The sequence below is a fragment of the Lynx canadensis genome, chromosome C2 (assembly GCF_007474595.2).
Source record: "Lynx canadensis isolate LIC74 chromosome C2, mLynCan4.pri.v2, whole genome shotgun sequence".
NCBI classification, from domain to species: Eukaryota; Metazoa; Chordata; class Mammalia; order Carnivora; family Felidae; genus Lynx; species Lynx canadensis.
The window spans coordinates 43,783,744-43,801,963 of NC_044311.2; the positions used below are offsets into that span (position 1 = coordinate 43,783,744).

Sequence of the window (18,220 nt, forward strand, 5' to 3'; positions counted from 1 at the left end):
TGGTGTAGTCTAGCAGTCACTAGAGGGAGTATAATGGAACAGAATCTTTCAAAGATTCATTCCCAAAGAACTGTCATTATTTGACCTGTATCAAGGTGCTCCAGAAGATCCCCACCTGCAAAGTGATTTCTCTTTGATCTCTCAGCTCATCCACCACAAAAAACCTCCCTTGGGTGAATGTTGGTCAAAAACAATTTTACAGGCAGTGGATAACAAGTGGAGTAAACAATACAATAACCAAAAGGATTAAAAGAAAAGCTGAGGACTAAGATGTTCATAGGGGCTTTGAAAAGCTCCAATACATTCTTGGGAATGTAGAAGGCCATATGCAAGCATAGGGCTATATACATGCAAAGGGCTGTACATATGATCAGGAAAAGACCTGAGAAGACTCTGAGCTCTCACCTCTGGATAAACTTGAGGTTCTGAACAACCAGGACATGAAGGTTAAGGCAGAGTTGTCAACTGCCTGGCTGAGTGCTGAAGGAGTGCCCCAAATGCAAACAGACCCTCTCTTACTAAATACTGATTGATGTACAGACCCTCTCTTACTAAAGACTGACAGATGTACTGGCTCTGGTATAATCATAAGCTGACCATTAAGCTAACCATGCAAAGACATCAGATTATACAGGGTTAATTCAGAAAAGTCACTAAACAAGCAACAATTACCAAAATCAGCAACAACAAACAACTCTGGAGATGAAGAATCTAATTTTTACAGCTGCCACATTATTTTAAATGTCCACTTTTTAAAAAAAAAATTTTTTTAACATTTATTTATTTTTTTTATTTATTTTTTTTTTTAATTTTTTTTTTTCAACGTTTATTTTTGGGACAGAGAGAGACAGAGCATGAACGGGGGAGGGGCAGAGAGAGAGGGAGACACAGAATCGGAAACAGGCTCCAGGCTCTGAGCCATCAGCCCAGAGCCCGACGCGGGGCTCGAACTCACGGACCGCGAGATCGTGACCTGGCTGAAGTCGGACGCTTAACCGACTGCGCCACCCAGGCGCCCCTAACATTTATTTATTTTTGAGAGACAGAGAGAGACAGAACATGAGCGGGGGAGGGGCAAAGAGAGAGAAGGAGACACAGAATCGGAAGCAGGCGGCAGGCTCTGAGCAAGCTGTCAGCACAGAGCCTGATGCGGGGCTCGAACCCACAAACTGGGAGATCATGACCTGAGCAAAAGTCGGATGCTCAACTGACTGAGCCACCCAGGCGCCCTTAAATGTCCACTTTTCAACAACAAAAAAATGAGACATGCAAAGAAATGAGAAGGTATGGTTTACTCATAGGAAAAAAGCTACCAACTATCCCTAAGAAAGCACAGGTGTTTGCCCTAACTAGAAAAAAAATTTTTAATTTTAAGTATGTTCAAAAACCTAAAGAAAACCATGTACTAAAGGAGAAAGCACAATAAATAAGTAGGTCTCACCAAATAGAATTTCTGTTGTCAAGAGTATAATAAAGTCAAAAAATTCACTAGAGAGGCTCAACAGCAGATATGAGGAGGCAGAAGAGTCAATGAAGTTCAAGACAGGTCAGTTACATTATTGAGTCTGAGGAACAGTTACAGAGTCTGAGGAATAGAAAGAAAAAAGAATGAAGAAATATGAACAGGTCTCAGAGACCTGTGGGACAACAGCAACCCTATCTGACATTCACATACTGAGTCTCAGAAGAGAAGAAAAGGGGAAGAAATAATAGCCAAAAACCCCCCAAATATGATAAAAAAAACATTAATCTATACATCTTAGAAGTGCAACAAACTCCAAATAAACTAACCTCAAAGAGATGCAAACCCAGACACATCATAATCAAGCTGTGGAAAAAAAATCTTGAAAGCAACAAGAGGTACAATTCATTTATAAGGGATCCTCAGTAAGATTAACATCAGAAAGCAGAGGCCAAAAGACAGTGGAATAACTTTTCAAAGTGCTTCAAAAACTTCAGCCAAGATTTCTATATCGGATAAAACTATCCTTCAAAAGTACAGGAGAAACTAAAACATTCCAGTTAGGGGTGCCTGGGTGGCTCAGTAGGTTAAGCATCAGACTCTTGGTTTTGGTTCAGGTCATGATCTCATGGTTTGTGAGTTCAAGCCCTGTGTCAGACTCTGCACTGACAGTGTGGAGCATGCTTGGGATTCTCTCTCTCCCTCTCTCTCAAAATAAATAAAATAAATAAAATAAATAAGTAAAATAAATAAGTAAAATATAATACATACAAATCAAAATGTTGGAGACTATAAAAACAAAGAAAACATGGTCCAAGCACCAAGACAAGAAAGGACATATTAAAAAAAAAAATTAAAATAACAAAAAGAATTACAACTAATCATAACAATACTTTCAGAATAGGAAAAAAATAATCTACTTTATTATAAAATACTTTGATGTGTCTAGATATAAAAACTTTAACCATAAACTTACCAAAAACACACTTAAAAAAAAAGTTAAAAATTAGCAATGCCAACATTATATATCAAAACTTAAATGATACAGTCAATGCAGTACTTTGAAGAATGTTTAAAACATTGAAATGTATTAAATTATTACAAGTTCAAATCAAATATCTAAAAATAAAACGAAAATAGGAAACAGAATATAAAACGAATGAACAAAGAAAAATAATAACCAGAAAAAAAAAATCCAAGAAAGGTTGCTTGAAAACATGAAAAATATAAATCTCTATCAAGGCTAATCAATAAAAACTAGACACAAATATATGCGGTGCCTTGGTGGCTCAGTCAGTTGAGCGTCCAACTCTTGATTTCAGCTCAGGTAATGATCCCAGGGTCATGGGATCAAGCCCTTCCTCGGGCTCCACCCCAAGCATGGAACCTGCTTAAGCTTCTCTTTCTCTGCCCTTCTCTCTCTCTCTCTCTCTCTGCCCTTATCTCTCCCTCTCTCTCACTCTCCTCCCCCACCCCGTCCCTCTCCCTCATTTGGGCTCTCTCTCTTAAAAACAAAAAAACAAGACACAAATATAGAACACAAAGAATAAAGACCTGTATATAACCATAAACACAGTTAAAATATTTTCAAGTATAGATGTTACTAATACTCTGTAGCAATACATTTGGAAATTTAAATAAAATAGATGCTTTTCTTTAAAAATATAAGTTGCCAAAATTGACTCAATAAGTATTTGAATCATGTGCAGTTTGAATGAAGCTAGAATTAAAAGGTACACACTGTTTGATTTAATGCATATAAAGTTCCAGAACAGGCTAATCAATAACAACAAACTTAGATTGTAGTTGTTAGTACAGGTACAGCAGAAATGACTGCAGCAAGACACAAGAGAACTTTCAGGGATGATGGAAATAATCTATACCTTGACTGGAATGGTGATTATCACATATATGTATTTGTCAAAACTATTAGAATAATATACTTAAAAATGTGTGCATTTTCTCATGTAAACCACATGTCAATAGAGCTGGAAAAAAGTTGAAAATAGTAAGTATGAACAGATAAATACCTCAATTTTTATTACATTTTCATAATAATGATTAACTCCAAAATGTCCATCAATAAGGAAATTTAAGGTACCATATAGACTTGTATTGATGTGAAAAGATATTCCTAATATTCTACCAAGAGAAAGAAGGGTAATCACTGTAATGGGCATATTATGATCTCATTTTTTAAATACATAACGTGATTTCAATTTACATGCATATGCTCACAGAATAAAGTGTAGAAAAATAAAATGAGTAAGTTATGGTCCAGGATGGTAGACTACAAGAAGATTTAGTGCTTTTTCTTTTAGCCATTTTAAAATAATGAATATGTATTACCTATAAAATACATTTTGAAAAATTAAAAAAGCGATGATTACTTTTAATGAGCTTACCACATTTACATTAGCTTACCAGTGTCATAGAAATTATTCTAAGATCAACAAATAGTGAATGTTCTAAGATCAGAAACAACCATAATCTAGCATTTCACAATGGCTTAAAATAATTTAGAAAACAATCTAAGTTTTGAAAAAAACACAAATTAGAAATAGGAAAGCTCAGAGATGGATATGAGAACTAAAGAAGAGATGGACATGATTAAGAATTGACTTCAGGAAAAAATCAGAAATGAAAAACTATTTCAGAATTAAAAACTAAAGAAGAACACAAAAGTCCACAGACTTTATGGAAAACATGGTAAGGGAAATAAAGGACGAAAAATTAAAAAGTGAAAAAAATATGAAAGTATTTCAGAGGAAGAAATAACCACATACACAGGTATATATGCAGAAGAGATCTAATACATACAGAGTAGAATGGAGTCCCTAAAGGACAAAGCAAGTATTTAAAACTGTAATTAAAGAAAATTTTTGTGAAATAGAAGAAAATGAAGTTACAGAGCAATCATAAGACGTACCTTAATAAAACTACTAGGCTTCAAGCTTATGAAAAATGCCCTTTAGTCATCAAGGCAAAAATTTCCAATTCACTTATATATGGGAGAAAAATGATGCTGGTATCAGAATTCTCACCAGCAACATTTATGCAACATCAAATTATCATGGAGAGAACATATGGGTCAAGGACTTTATATTCAGCCGAAAGTGCTCTTTAAGTATAAATATCACAATTACAAACATACAAAAATTCAGGAAATCTTGTTCTTTCCTAAGGAATATTCTAGATAACACATTTCAGACAATTACAAAATAATCTAAGAAGCTGCAATATAAAGAAAATACAGGAGAATTAAACACTAGACAAATCCATATCATGAAATTCTTTCCCAAAGAATTTCCTAAGAATATGCTTCGGACAACCAAAAAATTATTTGAGAAGCTTTGACATAAGAAAAATATGAGGGAATAGAAGAACTGACAAATGCAGAACCTTGCATAGCACAAAAAATGTAAAATAAAAAAGTAAAAAAAAAGCAACCCACAAAACAAATGTAGTTTCTGCAACAAATCAATGACATGAAGAAAAGGAACATAACCACCAAAGGTAATGTATGAACTTTCTTTGATACCAATTTTTAAAAAATGACCTATAAAAAGCCATTTTTAAACAATCAAGAAAACAGATTATGGATTAGTTGCTGGATGTAATAAGAAATTATTATTTTGTTAAGTATGAAAATGACAAGAGAAGTCTGAACTTTTTTAGAGATACGTACTGAATTATATGGCTGTAAACTAATACAATAGAGATTTTTAGGACTAAAGGATAAAAGAAAAAGAAAAAGTGATGAAACAAATGTGCAAAAAATTTGTTAACTGCTGAATCTGGATCACAGGTATGTGGTTTACTACATTATTCTACTTTCACACGTTTAAAACATTTCCTAAGAAGTTAAAAAATAGAACTAGAGACATATCATCGAAATAGCACAGAAACATACTACATAACCATAACAAAGAAAATTACTGACCAGAGAAAATCCTATATACTACCTCTCTCTCTCTCTCTCTCACACACACACACACACACACTCTCACACATACACATACACACACACACTGCAAACAGAGACAAAGACAGACAGACGTAGGGAGAAAAACTGGGAGACAGTCTTACTACAGAAAGGAAAAAAAAAGGACCTAAAAACAGATAATTCCCTTATCTAGTAGGAATTAATCTTCCTAAATTAAAAATATTAGAGTACAGAAACATCCTGAGGGACACAAGAGAAGGCAAAGAACTGACTTGGAAGTCACTTTGCAAATGTACCTAGTATCTGTACTTCCTGAACAAATCATCTTATCTTCTTAAGCTTCAGTTCCTCAGTTATAGAGAGGGGCTAATAGGGGCACCTGGGTGGCTCAACCGGTTGAGCGTCCAGCTCTTGATTTCAGGCTCAGGTTATGATCCTAGAGTCATGGGATCAAGCGCCCAGTGGAGCCTGGTAAAGATTCTCTCTTCTCTCTCTCTCTCCCTCTGCCCCTCTCTCCCACTCGCGCCCTCTCTCTAAAAAAAAAAAAAAAAAAAGGGGGGGGGGAGGGATAATAGATGTCCTATCTGCCACACAATCATTGCAGCCATCAAATGAGACCATTTAGGAAAAAGTGTTTTGTATATTATAAACAGGATACAAGTGCCCAAAAAAAGGAAAAAAACAATTAGTCATTAGGTTATTTGTTATCTCTTGCTCACATACACTCTAATTACTTAAAATAAGTATTAATTATAAAACCACCTTCCAATTCTTATCTTCTAGATATTATCTTCTAAGTATATTTCATCTTAATATCTAATATTATACTCACTACTCCTGTGTAATAGCGTAGTCCAACTACATGACCTCTCAAAGTTCCAAATAAAACTGAATCTAGCTCTTCATCACTAGTTAGGAAATCGTCTGGAGGTATAATATCTTGGAATTCAAAACGGGGAAAGAAAGTTGGATATGAGAGGCGTGGAAAATTTCCATGGGCTCCGTATTGGACAGTCTGCAAGTACTTCCAAACAGGATCTCTATTTAAAAAAGCACAGAAAAACGATACAATATTTAATCAAGTATTTCCCAAAGACGATATTATATTTTTGGCCATTTGTTTTCTCATTTCAACATGTTAAATCTTTAGTGGGAATTGCCGCATATTGATAAGTTTCTCTGGGTAAAGCAGGGTGTGGAGTGGGGAAGGTTTCCAAGAACCCTACCTGTTCAGTGATGCCTCTTCTACCCACCAAGTACTCAAAATGAAAACTCCAACAAGGGTTTGCAAATCTCCTTCCTAGTGAAGATCATCTATTTAAATTGCGATGTATGTGATGTCTGTAACTCTAATTACATACCAAATTTCAACAGAAATTGAACTAGAAAAGGCTTGCAAATATAGAACTATTATTATACGTGAAGCTATTTATATCGTTACAGATAAATCGACCATCCACTATCTTAATTCTCTCCAAACAGAACCCTTGTTTTATTCAGGCACCCAAATCACGCCATCACGGGAAGCTGAACTCAAGCTTCCCACTCCGTTGGTTTAAGGGTATCCTCAAACCCCTCATGGATAACTGTTTCAGGAACAGGCGTGTAAACCAATCTGAAAAATGGAAAATAAGAGGAAGCCGGCTGAGGCGCTTCCAGGAAGTTTCCACTCTTCCAAGAACAGATGGAAGCTATTTCCCCGCGTTTTCCTTTTACGCCGTACATTAATCTTCTGGCTCCACTGAAAATACATATTTCCATGCCTAAGAATGCACATAAACTGTGAGGTACTGGGGGACAAGGGCTGTCTTAATCGGCCCTTTATTTCGAGCACATCGCCTAGCGCACAGTGGGCATCTAACGCGTGTTTGCTCAATCAAGGTCCGGGCTAAAGAGCGGAGCTTTGAACCCCAGGACCACCACAGCCCTTGAGAGAGATTTCCCCAAGGCCCTGGCATGAGGCTCGCCAGAGGAGCCTCCCGTCTCCAGCCAAGACTATGCATTTATTTCTCCCGCGGCGATACGAGCCACCAGCAGGGCGAATACAAGCTGCACTGGGAACGCGAAGGGAGCTCGAAGGGAACGCGGGGAAGGTCAGGTTCATTTGGGGACGCCGACAGGCCGTTACCCCCTACGCCCCACCCCCTCCGCCCCCTTCACCTCTTGAACATCCAGGACATGGCGCTGAGCGGGTGACGAGCGGAACGCCTGGGCGCCCCAAATCGCTCTCGAGCCGCCTCGATACGCCTCCCTACAGGCCCCACAGCCGAGAAGCCCAAGGCAGATTCCGAGTGCCTGAGGAAAAGCGCACGACTGGAAGACGCGAGGCTAGTCAAACGTCGACGCCGTCGCCTTCTAGCAACAATCTGAGAGACCAGCGACGCTTCGTGACTGACATTGGCAAAGTCCAATCGCGAGGAAGGGGCCTAGGAAAATGAACCAATCAGAGCACAGAAAGGAGGGCAACTCCGCCCCACGCAGGGATTCAAAGACTGTAGGGCGTCCCGGCTGCAGGGGCGGTTCCATCCGGGTTCTTCCCCGCCCCCAAGGCGGGCGCGCGGGAAAGCCACGCGGCCCTTGGAGCTCGCGTGGCGTGTTGGCGGTGTCTGCGTTTTGTTTGATCCCTTGGTTCAAACACAGGGAGACGACTCTCTTTTCCACAGTTTGCCCCGCGCCTCACGTCTCAGGCCCCTTTTTCAGGCCTTACCTCATCCTGCCTCTTATTTCCTCATTTGATGTGACCTGTAACGGGGTCTTCTAAATAAGCCCCGAGATTTTCCGAGCTCTGGAGATAGCAAGGAGTCACTTTCCTTCACTTCCTGTGGCGAACCCTGAGTGTTTTGCCCTCAAACTGTTCATTTTAAGTGTCGCTAGCGAATCTGAGCATACGGAGTTCAGGAGAACCTCCTGCATTTTTTTTTTTTAAGGAAAATTTTCATTTCTAGTAGATTAAAGGCATACAGTGATTGATAGCATAACTTTGTTGGTGATTGCTGGGAGTGGTGAGGGGGACCAGCTTCACCTGACGCACGTCGCTGCCCTGGTGCGTAGTGGGAAGAAGCCTATTTTCCTTAGGGAACTGTAGGAGGAACTGCGCTCCACGATTGGCTTTTGTGAACGAGTCTGAGGACAGTCAGAGGAGAACTGGATTTGGGGTGGGTTGGCCAGGGGGCCCAGCTGCAACTGCGGGGCTGGCAAGGCTGGGCTCTGCACCTTGGGAGCCTAGAAGAGGCTAATTCAGCCGGCCTTTTAACTGGTGCGGGAGCTGCACCAGAGTAGGAAGCTGATAGTGACTTTGAACTGCACGTAGGGGTCCATAAGTTTAATAAGAGAATTGCAGGATCAGAGGAAATGTATTTGTGAATAGGAGCGATGTTGACATTTGCCCTTCATAGAGTAGTCCATTTTACTCTTCCAACAGCAGACGATGAGGGGTACTCAATGAGTTTTTCAAGAGCCATTTGTTCGTTTTCCTAAACTATCACCTGTAAGCATGAACCAGCAGTGGAAAGAGAAATGTAATTTGCAGCAACTTTAAGAATCTTAATTTCCAAAAGTCTTGCTATGATACAAAAACTTCCAAGTTTATGTCATAACTAACAGGCTCGGGAAGACTATATATGATGTGTTTTTGCTTGTTTGCTTTGTTCACCAATACGGAGATAGTGGCAAAGTTCAATAGAAGAGGAGAATTTTCAGGAATGACATATGAGAGTTTATAGAGTAAATCTCTTAACTGTATTTTAGGGAAAGGGCCTGAATCCCATCCATCACCCTAGGCCAAGCATGACAAAGGGAGGGATGATAGCTCAATAATTTCTGAGATCCCATTAAAAAAGGAAGCTATGTTTTATTTTCCAGATTGTAGCCTCAAGGTTCTGCAGATCTTGGAGTCTTAAGAGATGAGAAATGTGCCAAGGCAATAAAGGAATAAAGGCTAATAAAGGGGCTCTGTTAAAGGGCTCAATGGCAGCCTTTCAAAATCTTACGACAGTCCCCAGTGACTCTCCAGCTCTGTGAAGGCTGGAGGACTTCACTAGGTCATAGTTCTAGCCAACAGAAGCAGGAGGCTGGTGGCTAAAGATGAGGTGGGACAAGTTAAATCGGTAGTTGATGCCTGCTGAAGGTGAATGGAACCCAAACATAAGCCCCCTAAAGAGTAACAGAATGGGGACTGAATCTGAAACCTGTATTTAATTGACTTCAAATCTTAACATGCCCAAACTACTTGGAAGTGACTAAGTTACCTCCCATTAGGCAAACTGAAGGTGTAAGACAAATTAAATTCAATAAAAAAATACAAAGCATTATCTCTGCAAATGGAGTCTGTGATTGAATTAATACATACTACTACACATCCATATACACATACCTCAGTGAATTTATACCTAGGTATTTATAGCAGATACCTCTAGATGGTTGAATTAGGGGATTTTCATTTTCTTCTTTTTTTTTTTTTTTTAATTTTTTTTTTCAACGTTTATTTATTTTTGGGACAGAGAGAGACAGAGCATGAACAGGGGAGGGGCAGAGAGAGAGGGAGACACAGAATCGGAAACAGACTCCAGGCTCTGAGCCATCAGCCCAGAGCCTGACGCAGGGCTCGAACTCACGGACCGCGAGATCGTGACCTGGCTGAAGTCAGACGCTTAACCGACTGCGCCACCCAGGCGCCCCTGTTTTCTTCTTTTTTATAATATGCATGTAAAATGTTCTCTGTATTGAAAATGTATTGCCCTTTTGCCATAAGAAAATTATAAAAGATATAAACTAAATTGTATTAAAGAAATTATGAAGTATTTCAACTTTGTTTTTGTTACTTACAGAAAAGTTGCAAAATTACTACAAAAAGTTCCCTCATGCCTCTTACCCCATTTGTTTTAACGATATACATAATCACAGTACAATTTTCTTTTTTTTGTTGTTGTTGTTGTTTTTATTTTTCAATATATGAAGTTTATTGTCAAATTGGTTTCCATACAACACCCAGTGCTCATCCCAAAGTACAATTTTCAAAATCAGGAAATTAACACTGATACAATACTATTTCTGAACTTTTTTTTTTTTAATACAGAATACAGAGGAAAGGATCAAAGATAAAATCTTTTGTGGCTTATTTACAACAGAATTTTCTCAGACTTAATCAGGACCCCAACAGATATTGGGGCAGATTTCTGTGTACATCAGCTGGCAGGGCAGAGGAAGTAATATAAAATGCCAAATAAAAATCTTCAATAATATAATGAATATCAAGTGCCTGCCTTGAAATAAGCACTCAATAAATGCTCTGTCGTTACTATTATTGAAATAGAATTATTATCTAATGAGTCTCTAGCATTTAACAAGAAATATAGTTGATTGAAGCTTATTTCCTGGTGCTCAACAGCTGGGTTATTCCTAAATACCAGAATAACACTGTTTCCAGAAGCCAGTCATTTTTCCAGGTGTGTGTCCTTGATCGGACTGAATTGTTTCATCAAGAACCAGGAGACACTCTGATCTCAACTCCCATTCTGAGAAATCTGTGGTGTTCCAGATTACAGAAGGCTTTCTCAGGAGATAATTGTTTCCTCCTCCTTCAGGCCTTGACTAATGCTCCTACTCAGCAGAAGACCAGAATTGCTGAAGAATCAAGCCTGTCTGGGATCCTAACTTCAAGAAAGCACAACTCTGGGCCATGGAATTATTTAGGGTTCTTGTCATGGCCATGGTGAAAATTCTTATTTTAATGAATACTGCAAGGATTGGTGAAAATTTTTCTGCCTCCTTTATGGCTGGAAAATTAAAAAAACAAAACCTTAACTCTAAATACACTTTAGATATTATGAAAAATACTTTTTTTAATGTGGGGAGCTATATAGTATTAGCAAATCAGTTTTTAGTCATCATCACAATTCACCAAACCGCTGCATCCTACAACCATACATAGGCTAATCCAAAATTAAGGTTAACTTGCCATCGGTTAGAAAGTTAAAAAAACCTGCAAAATGTCAAACACATTTCTCAGATTTGAAGAAAAAAAGAGCATTTGAATACATATTTGGAGGAATTTAATCTCCTGACCTAATAGAATTAGAAATTCCAAGAGACTCAAGTTCATAAACAGATGAAACTTTAGGATGAGAATATATTAATATCATGCTTGAACTGCTAACTTTGTAATATTTACAAGTGAAATTTCCATTTCTCAAATATTTTTAGAAGGTGTTGGGTCAAAGAGATTAAAGTCAGATGTACCCCCATACTAAGTCAACACAGATGGCTGTAAATATTCAGAAAATTGAGCTTATCAGGAAACAACAGTTGGCTACATTATAAATTTGTGAAAAAAAAAAGATAATTAAGAGGACAAGACACATTTTTACCCGTAACATTAATACAGATTTTTTTTTTTCTTGAAACAATGCGAAACAAAGCTAGCTTGGTGTTCTAAGATGTGCTTTTTCAGATACTCTGGTAAGAGAGAAATCACTATAACCTTGTTTAAAATTACCCTTTATCGGGGCGCCTGGGTGGCGCAGTCGGTTAAGCGTCCGACTTCAGCCAGGTCACGATCTCGCGGTCCGTGAGTTCGAGCCCCGCGTCAGGCTCTGGGCTGATGGCTCGGAGCCTGGAGCCTGTTTCCGATTCTGTGTCTCCCTCTCTCTCTGCCCCTCCCCCGTTCATGCTCTGTCTCTCTCTGTCCCAAAAATAAATAAACGTTAAAAAAATAAAAAAATAAAATTACCCTTTATCTGAAAGAAAATTTTGAATTTAGGAAAGAAGTGGCAAACATATTTTAAAAAATATTGACTGTCATAAATTGTTTATTAGGTTAAGAATTTTAATTTACTTACATTAGCAGGAACAGTGGAGCTGGAGGGTACTGCATCTTCTCCAAGCTGCCTCATGTGGAACTTGTGACCCTTTCCAAGGCCACGCCTCTTGGGGCCTACAGGTCAATTCTTGAATCTCCCTGTGCTTGAGAGCTAGTTTGCTGATCCAGTGAATGTCGGGATTTCTTCTGACAGCTTTATGTAATGGATCAATGGGGATAACCTCAAAGAATTCGTACGTGGGATCTTCACCAATCCAGTAAAAATTCAGGACTCTCAGAGCCCCATGGTGGCATCCAGCTTATTCCTAGGCAAGAGTGAAGACTTGGGGCAAACTTTAGCTGGTTAACACCATGATGGACAGGCTTGCCATAGGTTGCACCTTTAGGAACTGGGCATTTGTAGTCACCGCAGTGCACGTGAATCCGATACATGACATAACCTTGCTTGGCGTTGTATCCCAGTCTGGGGGCTTTAGCACGCCGGGCTGAATGGGGTACCCTGTAGAGCGCAGAGTAACTGGCAGTACTGAGAATAAAGCGCATTACATCAGACTGTGTCTTTCTCCATAGCTCCAGGATGTACGTGTAAGCGCCCATCTTGGTTGACCTTTGAGTGAAATGGCTGCTGCCAGTTTGGAAAGAAAAAGAGCTTTCTCCCACAATCCCTTTTGGGCGCCTCTTAATTTTTTTTTTCTAAGTACTAAATAGAGTAGTTCTCAATGTTTTACCCCAAGAATCCCTTTATTATTGAAAGATCACCTAAAACTTAGTTTATTCAGGTTTTTAATCAAGAGTTTTTAATTAGCTTTTAACAAACTTGAAATCATGTATTTTCAGGAAAAATACTTTTGAAAAGCTTTTTTAAACCTATACATTTTTATTTGAGGAGGTATGTTTAATTTTTTTTATACCAAAAATAGGTGGATAAATATTATTAACTTTGCCAGGGGTTCCTGGCCTCAGGCTGGGAATTACAGAGGTCTATGTGCCAGACACTTGTATATACACATACAAAAGTGAATAGTACATGGTTATTAAGAATAAAAGATAAGTTGTGATGGACAATGGGTGTTATATGTAAGTGATTAATCACTGAATTCTACTCCTGAAAACAAATTGCACTGTATGTTAACTAAAATTTAAATTTAAAAAAATAACTGGAAAAAAAGATAATTAATATATAGTCTCTAACTATACAAAAGAAAATAATGCATGTCTTACATGGGGTTATAAAGCAGAAAGGCACACCCAATGAGATACAAATCACTAAACTGCAAGGGAGATTAACAAAGTGGGGTAATAGAGATAAAAAAAATACTGGGCTCTGGAAACTAGGGAAAGGAAGCTTCACGGACGAGGAAGCAGCTAAACTAGAGGGGAATGACGATTTCAATGAGTGTGTTGCAAAGGAGTCTTTAAAACTGGAGGGAAAAAAGCACCAAGTCAGAGAAACAGGCCATTTAAAATATGATGGAGTGCTTATTTTGGGTAAAAGAATGTCTAATGAGACTATAAAACAGAAATGAAAATGTCATCCAACTAAACCCAGAAAGAATGCAGTTCTATATTTCTCAATATCAACTTAATGTAGAATTTGGGCTGGACTACAGAAATAACAAGAGAGTAAATGTTTTCCCAAACACTAAGACTTGACATGATTTTGTTGATGTTAATTAGCCAAGGGATTGTCCTGCTGTCCACCACCCACTGCAAGAGTCCCTTGCAATCAATGCCACACTTAGCAAGAATCTTCCTTAATGGATATTGTCTCTGCCCAAAACAAACTACAGACCTTCCTCAACTTATTATGGGGTTATTTCCTGATAAGCCTATCCTATGTTGAGAATATCTTAAGTTGAAAATGCATTTAATACACTTAACCTACAGAGCACCATCACTTAGCTTGGCCTACCTTAAAAGTGCTCAGATTTGTTAGCCTACAGTGGGGCAGAATCCTCTAACACAACCTTATTTTATAATAAAGTGTGGATTATCTCATGTAATTTATTGAATACTGCATTGTAAGTGAAAAACAGAATAGTTCTAAGTTTATCAGTTGATTGTCCCTGGGATCACATGGCTGACTGGGATGCTGCCTGGCATCATGACAGTATCGAAATGCCTATCAGTAGCCCAGAAAAAGATCCAAATTCAAAATATGAAGTGCAGTTGCTACTGAATGTAATCGCTTCTGCACCACAGTAAAGACAAAAAAAAAAAAAAAAAAATCATCAAGTCAAACGATTGTGATCGCCTGTAAAACAAAAACAATATGAAACAAAACAAACACAAATCCAAAACAAAACTAAGAGACCATCACAGCAAGCTTTGAGCCCGCATAGTTGACCTGTGCCCCAACATATTTCCTCTCCTACTCCCTCCACATTAAACACCACTCAAACAGTAAAATAAAAGTCCACATCAACCTAAAAATCTTACTGGAACACTGCTGTGTAACTAGATGTTGTCATCTTCCTCCTCTACCTACTAAACATTCTCATTCATTAAGCTAGGGAATCATTACAATTATTATTGTTTTAGATTTCAAAGGTAGTTCAAAGTCCCAGAACAAACACAACGAAATTACATATTCTTCTTTGTCATCACTGAGGATTAATTATCCCAAGGCCTTCCGTCTAAATCCCCATTTCCTGATTCTAAGACTAGTGTAATGTTCTACCTCACATCATACAATTTAACAACTGACAATATACACAAAGACATTAAAAGTCCCACAAAAGTCAAAAGTAAAAAAAAAAAAAAAAAAACACGCAAAAACATCTGTACGTGGCATCACACAGGCTAAACTTAGCTAAAGACACAAAAATTTACTAGTTTTACTAAAACTATGGGCATCTTAGGAAGTACTTGAGAAATTATCGGTTTACTAAAATAGGGTACAAATTTCAGGTGGGAGCAGAACACTAAAACCACGTTAGATTCTGACAGAAGCCTTAGCCCTGACCATACCCCTTGCCCGGCTTCCTGCCTTGCGGTCCTTCTGGTTTCAGCTCCAACTTCAGTTGCTCTGGGAAACCTTTCTCACCCACTCGCTTCCGCTCAGCACAGCAATTAAAATACATGCCCTTCTACTCAGGCCATTTTGTCAGCTAGCTTGTTAGCCCTTTCCAAATTGTGAGCTCTGGAATGAATAAATCCCACGCCATCCGAAGGTCAGGCAGAACCCCGATTAAGAAGCAGAACGTCCGCAGCCCTTCAGGCTACACCAATCGGAGCCTCGGCGGGAGGCGGCACGTGCCCACTTCTCGTGAGAGCAGATACCAGGCTCCAGCGCGCAATGCGCATGCGGAGTTGAGAATGCGGCCCTGGAGACCAAAAACTACTTATCCCAGAATTCTGTGGGCATGCATCCTCCTTATCCAGGACTATGTTAACAAGAAAGCCCTGCAGGATCTCAGTCCGTGTTGGGAAGCTTTTCTCTCATCAGAATGCAAACGGCAGGATTAACCCGTATGTTTCCTTATGCTGCCGAAGCTGAGGCAATCCCTAGATTTCCCGGGATGGTGTCAGCGAAGCCTCGTTTCGACTTGTCATAGTTTGTTAGACCATGATGTCGTTAGAAGTTCTGAGAAATCGAGATTTTGCAAGGAGTAGAAGGATCAGGGAGACAGCTGCGCCCGACCCAGCCTTGTGCCAAGCAAGGGCAGATGGCTGAGGATGCCCAGGTCTTCTTCAACTCACACTGGCCAGGATGGTGTCTTGGTCCCCAGAAGCCCTAGTGTTCTGGGAGTCACACTGTGGTGGCCACCAGGCTTCAGCTCCCGAAGTCTTCGTAGGGGCAGTGGAGTCGTTGGCTGTTCTCAGTATCAACCTGCAGGGAAACGACCTAACGGGGATCCAGACCTCCCTTCTCCCTTGCTCCTAATCTTCAATTCTACTGTATTTCTGCTTCAGAGACTCAACTCTGCAAGTCTGTCTGCAAGGATCCACATCCCCCACCCTGCTTCTCCCATCCCCTAGTCCCTAAATCTTCAGCCTCTACCCTCCAACAGTTTCTTACTTTGTTTCAGACCCTACAATCCCGTGCTGTTTGTTAGTATTGTGGCATCATTCATTGTTCCCTCATATTGAGAATGCCACATCTCTAGTGCCCCATTAGTGCTGAGACTCTAGGTTAGCCAGGGGCTTTCAGAAACCTGCCTGGAGAAAATAGTTCTGTATTTGGGCTTCAGTGTCCCCACTTGAAGCCCCATATGAAGCCTCTTGGATTCAGGACATAGAGAAGAGATCTGTCAAGATGAATCACCTCCTACTGATGATGGCAATACCTTTCATTGGGTATGGAGACAGTTATTGCCTTAACCAGAAGGCCCAGTCAGTCAGACTTTCCTAGCCAGGAGTGTAACCTTTTCCTTCTACCCCACAGAAGAAATAAAAACCCTAGGCCTCATTACTCCTCTCCAGGTACTTCTGGCTTGGGTCAGTTATGTGACTGTGTTTGGCAATTGCAGGAATCAAGGTCATGCTTGGGAGCTAGAAATAGAACCCGGAAGCTATTGATGCACATGGGTGGTGCTGTTACTGGGAGGTTATGAAGACATTGCTGCTCTGGGGGAGGACGCCCTTGAGAGGAAGGGGAAGTTAGAGGACCAGTTACATTTCAGTTTCACAGCTATCAATGATTCTTGTGTGATCTTGATTAGCTTACATTCTAGATCTAAATTTCCCTTTCTAGATATATGTATAAATGGTAAATGGGCATAGAGGTGGAGGATAGTCCTCACTGACACCTTTTCACTGCGTTAAAGGCATTCTTACCACGCAAGAAAAGTAGATTATTTTTAGGTTCTAATCACACCACCAGAGGGCACTATCGACTGTCTGAAGAGCAATTTAGTTTACAACTTCATCAGCCCTGTTATGTTGTCATAGTTTTTACACACATTACTTAGAAAAATGAAACAATGTCCCAGTAAAGTCATTAATTTATTTAGCACCAACATCAGAAGGAAAACCAGTCTGTTAAACCAGAGGTTCCCAACCTTGTCTCATATTGGAATCTTTAAGAGCTACTTATGCCTCGCCCCTGTCTCCAAACATTCCGATTTCATTTTGATAAGGGGTGCAATGTGAGCTTCGGTACTTTAAAAAGCTCCCCAGTGATTCTAATGTGCGGCAAAATTTGGGAACGGCAGCAAGTCCTCTGCTCAGTTTTAATAAAGGAGTGTGAACCTGATCTAAACGTTACATGTTATCAACTTCATAAGAGAAAAGCAGGAGTCCTTAGGGAAGCAATTCCAGGAATGCACTTGATGCAGTTCCAACTGGAAGCAATGATAGCCTCTCTGTGCTATTTAGTGTTCCCAAGAACAAGAGCCTTACTGGAGTGACTAGAGAATTAGGTTGAAAGATGGTAATAATAGCAGCTTTCATTTATTAAGCTTTTATAATGTGCCAAATATATCTTTCCCTTAACAGGTTTTAGCTCATTTAGAATAAAATAAAAGAATAAAAGGCTAGAAGCTATCATTATTTCCATTTTACACATGCAGAAACAGGTACAGAATGGTTGAATAATTTGCCACAATGACACAATACAGCTAGCAAAGCCTGGGTTCAAATCCAGATAGTCTTGTCTCCTGGAGCACAAGCTCTTTTTTTTTTTTTTTTTAATGTTTATTTATTTATTTTTGAGAGAAAGAGCACAAGCAGGGGAGGGGCAGAGAGAGACAGAGGGAGACACAGAATCTGAAGCAGACTCCAGGCTCCGAGCTGTCAGCACAGAGTTGGTTGCAGGGCTTGAACTGACGAACTGTGAGATCATGACCTGATCCAAAGTTGGATGTTTAACTGACTGAGCTGCCCAGGCACCCCTCACAAACTCTTAATCACTGTGCTATTCTATTTCCTAATCCACAAATAGTGAATTTTTTCCTTTTCTCCCCACTTGGTCTATGTATTTAGTTTTCACATCCTTTTTTGTGCCTCCTTCATTCTCTACTCATGTCCAAGGCCTACATGTATGGCCATTGTT

General features: G+C 39.5%; 1 protein-coding gene and 1 pseudogene across 7 annotated transcripts in view; both read right to left on the reverse strand.

The window, feature by feature from the left end:
* Positions 1 to 7,770, reverse strand: part of HLTF (helicase like transcription factor) — a 52,109-nt gene extending 44,339 nt beyond the window's left edge. For 6 of the 7 annotated variants that reach the window (XM_030330238.2, XM_032594675.1, XM_030330239.2 and 3 more), the window contains exons 1-2: positions 7,569 to 7,770; positions 6,241 to 6,448 (exon numbers count right to left, since the gene is read on the reverse strand). In XM_030330238.2, coding sequence (XP_030186098.1) covers positions 6,241 to 6,448; positions 7,569 to 7,588 — 228 coding nt within the window. In that variant the 5' untranslated portion in view covers positions 7,589 to 7,770. The remainder of the gene's footprint in view (positions 1 to 6,240; positions 6,449 to 7,568) is intronic. The other variant, XM_030330240.1, reaches the window with a different exon arrangement.
* Positions 7,771 to 10,444: 2,674 nt separating this feature from the next.
* The window catches only part of LOC115523590, a 36,951-nt pseudogene continuing 29,175 nt past the window's right edge, over positions 10,445 to 18,220 (reverse strand).